The 11161-nt window shown below is 35.0% G+C and overlaps 1 protein-coding gene across 1 annotated transcript; it reads right to left on the bottom strand.

The window, feature by feature from the left end:
- Positions 1-6589: 6589 nt before the first annotated feature.
- On the bottom strand, positions 6590-8005 carry LOC133529105 (uncharacterized). Its single transcript, XM_061866726.1, has one exon. The coding sequence runs from the start codon at positions 7931-7933 to the stop codon at positions 6617-6619; it is 1317 nt and encodes a 438-aa protein (XP_061722710.1). The 5' UTR covers positions 7934-8005; the 3' UTR covers positions 6590-6616.
- Between the last annotated feature and the right edge of the window lie 3156 nt (positions 8006-11161).

Raw genomic sequence — 11161 nt, 5'->3', positions numbered from 1 at the left:
CTGCCGCCAGGGTGCAGCACAAGCACCTTTCGTAAGCCATAGAGTAACTTATACATACTGTGCCTTAAACAGTTTTTTGACAAGTTTTCACAGATAATAAAATATAGAATAGAATAGAATAGAATAGAATAGAATAGAATAGAATAGAATAGAATAGAATAGAATAGAATAGAATAGAATAGAATAGAATAGAATAGAATAGAATAGAATAGAATAGAATAGAATAGAATAGAATAGAATAGAATAGAATAGAATAGAATAGAATAGAATAGAATAGAATAGAATAGAATAGAATAGAATAGAATAGAATAGAATAGAATAGAATAGAATAGAATAGAATAGAATAGAATAGAATAGAATAGAATAGAATAGAATAGAATAGAATAGAATAGAATAGAATAGAATAGAATAGAATAGAATAGAATAGAATAGAATAGAATAGAATAGAATAGAATAGAATAGAATAGAATAGAATAGAATAGAATAGAATAGAATAGAATAGAATAGAATAGAATAGAATAGAATAGAATAGAATAGAATAGAATAGAATAGAATAGAATAGAATAGAATAGAATAGAATAGAATAGAATAGAATAGAATAGAATAGAATAGAATAGAATAGAATAGAATAGAATATAATAGAATAGAATAGAATAGAATAGAATAGAATAGAATAGAATAGAATATAATTTATTTCAGTATAAGTACACAGTTATACAATACATATAGAGAAAGAAACAGAAAAAATATAACATTGAATATGACATTGATGCATCAAGGCCTCTTTACGGCTCGAATGTGCAAGAGTGATAGAGGTCAGATAACGAAATTTCGATTTTCTTGTTTATTCCCTTAATATTCCCTGTTAATCGAATTTGAAATTTAAATGACATAATTGGTCGGGAGCCAACGGCCAACCACCCCATCAGCTGTCAATCGATAATTATTGTGTGTGTGTGTGTGTGTGTGTATGTGTAAGCATAATGCCGCTAAAGTAGGGACGGTGCGCACCAGGACAGTCAAGGTATTAAATATCGAAACGGGAAAAGTGCCAAAAATATGTATACACGGCCTTATTGCCTATACATTAAGGTAGTGTGTACATATTTTTGTCACTTTGTCCGTATCGATATTTATTACCTTGATTGTACATCCCGCGGCCCGTCATTGTGGATGTAGGATTCGACGTCATATATCATCATATATCGTCATATATAGTCATAATATATATTTAATCTTCACATTTTCCACCCTGGTGTTGCAGGTGTCCATGGGCGGCGGTAATCGCTTACCATCAGGTGATCCATCTGCTTGTTTGCCTCCTGTACAATCCAGTAATCTTTTTTTTAATAATGATTAATTGATTTTTTAATGATGATGACTTGAAGGGCAAACTTATACGAGTAGTAATTATGATTGGAATAAATATTCCTATACTTGATAGACTAATTACGTGGAATGATTGATATCTTGCAAGCGACGCAATCATCTTATGACGATTAACCTCCTGAGTTCCAGAAACAATTTTTTTTTTTCAAATACTACGTCGGTGGTAAACGAGCATACGGCCCGCCTGATTGTAAGTAGTCTCCGTTAGCCTATGTACGCCTGCAACTCCAGAGGAGTTACATGCCTTTTTGAGTTTAGGCCTTTCTATTAATTATTGTATTATCAATATTATAATTGTTTATTGAATGACCAAAACGAAACTTTTACAATCATCTAGTTTATTATGTATGTATGTATGTAAGATATCTGTAACGAAAACTTCGTCAGATGGATACAAAAGCATGCTTCTAGGCCAATCAAATTAGAGATATTTCGAAGAATTTATCCCTAGCAAGCTGGAAATCGTTGTAATACTTTCATTTGGCCCTAAATGCGTGTAATCCAAATTTAACGCAACGCGCATGTAACTCCTCTGGAGCCTTGAAACCCTCGCAACGCTAAAGATTCAAATTTTGAAATCTTTCGCACGCTCGGCTAACAATATTAGCACAAGCGGTTAAACGACAACTTTGCCCCTTTTAAACTTTTAATGATGATTTTGAATTATTACCTAACAACTTTCATTTGAACCTGATTTGTAATTTTTTACCCTTAGTATTATCCTCGTGTTGGTGTGGTAATAAATTATGTGTTTCACTCGGAAGCAAAGTTTGTTTAACCCTCATGCCTCGAGACACTAGCAATGCTTAAGATTTCACTTTTAGGCTTTTTTAGGGTTCCGTACCTCGAAAGGAAAAAATCAAACTTCTAAGCCAACGCAATCAAAAGATACAGCCTTTTATGCCGCAAATTTTTGACTCTCGCAAGGGAATCAAAACCTACAGGGTACTTCCCGTGAACTCAGAATCTTGAAATTTGGTACGAAGTAAAATCTTATAGCACAGATAAAGTAAAAAGCGGCCAAGTGCCAGTCGGACTCGCCCATGAAGGGTTCCGTACCATTTATGACGTATTAAAAAAAATCTATTTACTAGATCTCGTTCAACATTTTACCACTTTGGACACACATTTTACCATTTTGGAAGTGTCTCTCGCGCAAACTATTCAGTTTAAAAAAAAAAAATATTAGAAACTTCAATATCATTTTTGAAGTCCCCACACGTATGGGTTTGATGAAAAAAAAAATTTTTTTTATGACTTATTAAAAAAACTACTTACTAGATCTCGTTCAAACCAATTTTCGGTGGAAGTTTGCATGGTAATGTATATCATGTATTTTTTTTAGATTTTTCATTCTGTTATTTTAGAAGTTACAGGGGGGGACACACATTTTTTTCACTTTGGAAGTGTCTCTCGCGCAAACTATTCAGTTTAGAAAAAAATTATATTAGGAACCTAAATATCATTTTTGAAGACAAGTATGTGTTTAATGAAAAAAAAAATTTTTTTTTTTATGACGTATTCAAAAAAAACTACTTCCTAGATCTCGTTCAAACCAATTTTCGGCGGAAGTTTGCATGGCAATGAATATCATATATTTTTTTTAGATTTTTCATTCTGTTATTTTATAAGTTACGGGGGGGGGGGGGGGACACATTTTACCACTTTGGAAGTGTCTCTCGCGCAAACTATTCATTTTAGAAAAAAATGATATTAGAAACCTCAATATCATTTTTGAAGACCTGTCCATAGATACCCCACACGTATGGGTTTGATGAAAAAAGATTTTTTGAGTTTCAGTTCGAAGTATGGGGAACCCCCAAAATTTATTGTTTTTTTTTTCTATTTTTGTGTGAAAATCTCAATGCGGTTTATAGAATACATCCACTTACTAAGTTTGAACAGTATAGCTCTTATAGTTTCGGGAAAAAGTGGCTGTGACATAATCGGACAGACAGACGGACATGACGAATCTATAAGGGTTCCGTTTTTTGCCATTTGGCTACGGAACCCTAAAAATTGCGAAAACCGTAAATTTGCCGGTTTTGGCCGGCCGGTTTTTTTTTGGAATATTTCGCTCGCTTAGTTACCAATACATTAACAACATTGCCCTCTTGTAAAACAAAATGTGTCGTTTTGTTCCATTAATCATCATTTTATGGGAAAACTTAATTAAGTAGAGATCGTGTCATTCACGAAGACGCTTGCCTTGACTCCTATTGTCATATTATTAAAGGTTAGATTTGACAAATCTGCGCGTCATCGTGGATGACACGAACTACTAGTTAAGTTGTCTCCGTATGAATTTATGATGACATCAATGTATATCCACCTCAATTGTTGTTTACTCTGAGAGTACATCTGAATGTCTGTCAAGATAGACCAGTTTGACAGCACTGGCTCCCCTCGAATGCGGTTGATGGAAAATCTGTGATTATAATTTGAGTGTCCAGAGATTTAATTCATGCGAAATCTATGGAAGTTACATTATTGTTATTCATACGTAAATATTTACATGATGTAAACACCAATGACTATAAAATAAGGAATGTATAACCGGTATGGTAATGAATGTGCATTATACTCGTACCTATCGGTTGTCTGAAAGATAATAAATAGTTATTGAAAGAACGTACATTGCTCAAAGGTTGACTGGAAGAGATCCATTATAGGGATAAGTTCGCCTTTGTACATTGTATATAATATTTTGTAATCATACAGACGTACAATTTCAGGTCTTTAAACATATACTAGAGAGCAAGTGTTACTTGGAAACACTAAACTTATACTACTCGGGTACCTAATATTAATCCGTATCTATACATATAATAAAGCTGAAGAGGGTCGAAAGTCTGTACATGGAAGATATTCGAAAAAAAATTGGCTGGGGATACTTAGAATCGATAACAGAACACGTTACAACAGTTTTTAGAATTTTTGTCTGTTTGTCTGTTTATCTGTTTGTCTGTTTATTTAACCGCGCATCACGTGAAAACGGCTAAACGGATTTTGATGCAAACTTTACTAATCTGTCGAGAAAATTCCCGTCCAAGTTATAGGCTAAAAAAATTCAACCCCTAGAAGGGGGGGTTAGCCACTACACTCGATTAAGTTTGCACCTGAATCTTATGGCGCTACAAAAAAGGAAAGAAGAAGGTGCAAACTTTTTTAGTTTTTTTTTTGGTTTGAAGGAGGTGCAAACTTTTTTGAAATATATGCTACGCCTATCGAGTACCCTGCTAAACTAACAGATGGCGCTGAAATTAAACGACCAAGGAAGGATTTTGCCAAATTAACTCTAAATTTAGAAGAGGGGGTACGGATATCATACATTTAATTGTATTTAACAGTAAATTGATTGTCACACATTGCACAGTGCTATCTTTTGGGGAACTGAGTAAACATTTAGTAATCAAGTAAACTAAAAATGAGTTTACTTAAATACTTACGTATTAGTGGTAAAATCAACACGCGCATAATTGCATAATTATTTAAAAAATATTAATTTTCTCCGTCATGAATTATACCTAATCGTAATTATATCTCATCCATATTCATACGTATAGCCTTCTTTAAGCACTTAATGATGGACACGAAGGTGGGTACTTTAAAAAAAAACAGTTTTCTCTGACGTTTGCGGAGTAAATGTCAAACGATTTGGAACTCGCATTTTATACGCGTTTAAATGCCTTCCCGAAAAAAATTAAATCTTTCGCGAAAGTCTCGCAACGCATTAAGGCTACAAGGGGCACGGTCTCAGGAGTCTGAGGAAGACCACGGTAAGAGACTCAGTGGCGCTCTAGCCAGGCAGGCCGCTTCGCTTTCGGCTGAAACGGCATGCCAGCGCGAGTCTCCGTTGCGATCCCAAAGACATCGTACGCAATCTGTGAGATCGCTCGAAACTAGCGACGATCGTGATTTCAGACGTAGCCACGACTACCAGAGACGTTATGCAGAATCGTTCCTTCCGTCCGTGAAAACCTCATTCGGAACGGAGACCTAGCTGACACAGGTGACGCAGCGTGAGAAATCTTGGGTTTGTGAGAGAGCCATACTCACGCAAAAAAGGAATAGGCAGCGGCAGTTAATGCGCGGAAATCGAAGGTGAACATGCAGTATATAATTCCTCTAACACTGGCTTGGATGAAGGCAACGTGACAACATACCCGGTGGAGTTCCTAAACTCATCGAGTGCTTCAGGATTCCTAGCACACGTTATGCAACGGAACCCGGCTAAAAGTAGTGCAACTGCAGCGAAACATCATCGAGGCGGAGATCCTGATGGGGTACGGCGCCGGAGAAGCCGTGTTCCTCCCGCGCATGCCCCTCATCCTGAGCAAGTTCCCGTTCCGCTTCAAGCGCCTACAGTGATCCTTGAGCGTCTACTTTGCCATGACCATCAATAAGTCGCAGGGGCAGACTTTACCGCCGCCGGCATGGACTTGCGCACGGGCAGCTCTACGTGGCGTGTTTGCGCGTTACCAGCTGCACGAAGCTATTCGTGCTAATGCCCGCCAGGGAGACTAACAATATGGTGTACAAAGAAATATTGTAAAATGTCAATGTTATGTAAATATACTTTACATACCTACTTATTTGTATGTAACTGTAGATATAATTGTATGTATATATTTGGGTGTACATACATAAACATAACTATAAATAAAATGCAAATGCTCGGCCTCAAGATTTTGATATCTCTTCTCCTTTCCTCTCATCTTACTTCTAACTAATATTAATACACCTAAATCCGAAAGTATGTTAGGAAGTATGGATTTCTATGTTTATATTTCTTACCTTTTCATGGACCGATTTGGATGATATTTGCCATGGACATGATTTGGATAGGTACAGTCAAGCACATAAAAATACAAAAATGGTACTGTATTGTCCGATATACACCTACTACTCTATGTCGTTTAAATCACCTCAAAAAATTGAATAAGCGCGAAAAAGATTCTTGATTTTGGACTGTAGTTTAAGTGGTACCTAATTGTAAAATATTTTATCTGGACTATAGTCCTCTAGCGTATCTATCTGTCAACTTTACTTCAAGTTCCACCTCCATGGGAGAGGGAGAGAAATTAGGGGCGAAATAGCCGCTTAATAACAGAAACCGAATTCCACGCGGGCGGAGCCGCGGGCACAGCTAGTAAATAAATAAAAAAATACCTACTTATATTATAATGATATAAACTGATATAAACATAATAACGTATATTCATCACTAAATATAGATAACATCAGAATCTTCGATCTTATCATACCTATAGCTTTGAACATCATTAAATTGTCTATATCCCCTCTGATACCTCAATGCCAAAGAATCACTCGGTAAAGTAGGATTAAACATTGAATTTCCATTTTGATCCATTTTTATCAACCCGAAGTACACTACATCGTCATCGTTCTTTTCTTTTCTCTTCTGTTTAATTATCAAAGGCTCTTTTATCGGAAGAAGTAACACCATGTCTTGAGTTTCTGAACCTAGTTTTACTTTCGCTTGTATAGTGCCATTTACTTTGTCTTCTTCTTGAGCTAGTTCTAGAGGTAAATGACAGTCAACGCATCGTATGTTGTCATTGTGATCATTGTCTATTGCTACAGGAAATAGTCTGTCATTCAAATATAATCTGTATCTACATTTATGATCTTGAAGAGATATCACGCTTCCCTTACTTGCAATTCTGTTTTTGGAGGAATGACATTCAAAGTAATTTTTCTCTCTGAATTCTTTAAGTTTCTTCAAACTTACTTCGTCTTCTGAAGGTAAAGTAAATATATTTGATTCTTCAGAAGATTTTTCTTGAGATAATGTAGATTTATTATCAGACGATACTTGTTTTTCATTCACTTCAGTAATAGTATCCAGTACTTGACCATTTCTGCCTATAGTGTCGAAATCATGCATAGAATCGTATAAATCAGCAAATTTTTCATTTAAATAATGCTCTTGTACCACTTCCTCTTCAATTTTAATTTTTTTATCAGTTTTCAATGCTCCCTTACTCTTTTTCGTGTTAATTTTGACATCTCTGCAAGATGTTTTTGTATAGTCTATTGTAGATTTAGAATCTGCATATTTTTCGTTTTTGTAATATTGTTTTACAACTTTAGTTTCCATTTTTATTTTCTGAGAGTCAGTTTTCAATTCCTGTTGGCTATATTTAGGAGACACAGCATGTTTACTATTTTTAGAGGACACAGCACTAGTTTTGCTTGTAGAATTTGTTACAGTATTGGAAAACACAGCTACAGCTGTCTCTATATCATCAGTATCTCCACACGTTTTGCAAAAATCCAGAATTTTACTTTGTTTTGGCACAACAGGTAAAGAATTTGATGTTTTATTCGGCTTATTTCTGGGTGGTTTAGAGGTGATTATACCAGCAGATTTAGTTGTCACTTCATGCGCACAGTCGGGGTGCCACTTTTTAGATATTAACAACTTCTTCGGCATTTTTATCTTCTCAGTAGAAGGTTTGTTACATTTATGTTTATCACACGAACTTTTAGGCTGCGGTTCACTTGGTTTTAAAGGCATTTTGAATAAAATAACTAGGAACAACAACTGTCACTCAACAGAAATGTAAACAAACCGTTGCTATGGTTACCAAGTTTGTTATACAAAGTTTGTCAGGAACGGGGTCACCAGCCGCACTTTTTATCTTAATATTTTAACACATTAAAATGTATAAAAACATATTGGTTTTAGAATACGAAAGTAATGAAATAAAATTGTACCTATAACGTGGTATAACCAAGTACTGCTAAACTTAAATAAGCTTACTACTACCATCTAGTGGAGAGTAGAACAAATAACGCGAGTGCATTTTGCTGTCAAATGTTTTCACAATTTGCTAAAAGAGGCGCTGTAATCACTAATGCTAGTTCAAATTCAAACTGATTGTTATTTAATTTACATCTCACATATTATACGTAATAATTAAAATAAGCAATAAAAATACATGTTATCAATAATCAATTATTAATTAAATACATTCTAATTTTTACACACAGTTAAAAGTTTACTAAACATAAGTAGTACGACAGCTGCACCGCCATCTAGTGCCAAGTAGCAAAACTAACGAGACAGCACTACCAACGTTTCCTCATTTTGCTAAAAGAGGCACTGTAGTCGCTGTAGCTTCTAACCAATTGTTATTCAAGAATTGTTAATGTGCCTATTCATTTGAACACATTGTTAATTGCGTTTTAGTTCGCTTTATTTTGCGGTGCGGAGATCAAGAGACAAAAATAGAGAACTGTGAGTAAAACTATATTTTATATTGCATTGAAACACCCAATTACTTCTTGGATAGGATTTGAAGTATCACATTTTCTACCCTCGTGTGCCTACGTTAGTACAGGTTAGATTCAATTTGAATTTCGAATTCATTGTGTTAGAAAACGGTATAAAATCTAATATCGCTTCTACGGTTGGTATATGAGGTGGGGTTTCTTTAAGGAAAAGAGTTTACACGAAAAAGCATTGAAGCTTCGGAAAAGTCATACAATTTATACTAATTGGACATGGTCTAAGAACAAGTGAAATGTTGGTTTTAATTTAAGTAAGTTGTTTCATACAATTTTTTCAAGTATTAGTCTGTAATCAAATCTTGCAAGTTAAATTTGACTCGCCTCGTGGTTTCGCATATGTAAGTCGGGTAACAATGCAATATTATAGTACCATCGAGGTTTGTTTTGCCTTCATAGATATTTTTTGCAGATAAGTATTGTTCTGTCTTAATATAAGAAAGAAAATTAAAAATCAAGGTCATCTATTTGGATAAAATGTACATTTCTTGTATACACTTAAATTCAAAGTTTCACGAAAAGAGCCTACCACCTATTTACTACTACCTATTCTCACCTTAAATACCGGCAACGCACTTGAAAACCCTCAGGGTGCGTATGGGGTGCATAGACAAGATGCCAATCTTTCTCCGTAGCGTAGCGTTCTTCCGTTTAGCTGCAAATTAGTTTCTATGTCTGTAATTTTTTATTTATTTATCCTGCTCTGAAAGTGGCTCGTTGTTATAGTACTCGTAGTATGCAGAAAATAATACGTTTCTGCTCTAGAGCACTGCCCGCGTAGCCAACATGCCAAGCATTAACGCTCCGTATCTCTATCACTCTTCCCCATTAGTGTGACAGAAACAGTTGCGTTTCATTCGCTACGGAACGTTAATGTACTTAACCCTGATGTAGCAGGTGTCCATGGGCAACGATAATAGTTTACCAGTAGATTCGTTTCCTCATTTACCTCCTATATCATTAAAAAATCAATTCAAATCGTTTAATACGGTATAAAAGTACATGTTAAAAACATACATAATAATATAAAACACACACACACATACTTAAAACTAATTAAACCTAAACACACGTCGATTAATATATAAAAGAACAGAGTAAGAGGAAACTGATATTTGCGGGTTTAAAATAAAGTCGGTTTACTGACGATAGTTGAACGTGACAACGTCATAAGAAAATACTGATGGAATGGTTTCATTTTTCAAAAGAAAATTTTAATTTTATTTGTTTGATAGATATTTTGTATGGATATAGAGAAGGAGGTAAATGGAAATCACAATTGAATTGATCAAGTTACATTTATTTGTACGCATAAATACAATTGCTGCCGAACGCGGAGGCCGATTGTGCCTCTTTGTCGCTCGTTGCGCGCTCTCGCTTGCACTTCAAGCCTTAAATGGAACGCCTCAGAGCGAAGTAACGCCACATGAGTCATGTTTTTTCGTGCGTGCAACCGGCTCCATCGAATTATAAGACGTTGTCACGTCAAAAAATGAAAAATAATATGTTATAGGGTGGTCATTTTTGCGATAATATATTCCTGCCTATGAAGCCGATCGTCCTGATGTGTCCTGATATCTGTTACTGAGTTATTTAAGTATTTGTATATTATAATTATATATCGTTGTCTGAGTACCCACAACACAAGGCTTCTTGAGCTTACCGAGGGACCCTTAGTTAATTTGTGCAAGAATGTCCATATAATATTTATTTATTTATGAATGTCTAAGTGTGTATCTAAATAAAGGAGAATGGGCAATTTGTCCCATGGATGTATACTGTTGAGACATATCTCGTTTGAAAGGGTTTACTCTTAGCATTATTTTATTGTATGACACCAACTTTGGATAACGTGCAGGGACTGAGCAATTAAAAAAAAAGAGTGGCGAATATAAACTGTTGTTTTACAAAGTACTTGTTACGTAGCCGGTTGTTAGGTGTTTTGTATGAAAGAATATGAGAAATTCTAGATTTCTGTTTACCACTACTTACGTTTAAGTACGTACAGGGCTGGAATTAGTTGATATAACATATGCTTGAATTAAAAATACTGCTATTAAACACTGAAACTTGCTTGTATACTCAAGCCATATATATCATTTAAAAGACATTTTTATAAGGTATTTTAATATATATATACTTGCACTCAAATGCTTGCAGGGGCGGTAATAAAACGAGTTTTTTCGTTAATTAATTGTGGTAAATGCCGCTTTGTTTGTTCTACCTGGCACTAGATGGAGCCTTGGTAGCAGTTTGGGTAATTTTTACTATTGGTATATACAATTGAGTCATATCCTATTTGGAAGGTCTTCAATTAAGTATTAATTACTTATATGACACCAAAGACCGAAAGTGTCCAGGGAAGATGATATTAATAATTTTCATCATGCGCTGCGGCGTAAACTGGAACTAAAAAATGTCATTCATATAGAGTTACTTTTGTAACCATTTACAT

This window comes from Cydia pomonella, chromosome 20, assembly GCF_033807575.1.
Source record: "Cydia pomonella isolate Wapato2018A chromosome 20, ilCydPomo1, whole genome shotgun sequence".
In the NCBI taxonomy this organism is placed as follows: domain Eukaryota; kingdom Metazoa; phylum Arthropoda; class Insecta; order Lepidoptera; family Tortricidae; genus Cydia; species Cydia pomonella.
The sequence above is the reverse complement of the archived record's forward strand: the minus strand, read 5'-3'. Positions and strand labels throughout refer to the sequence as shown.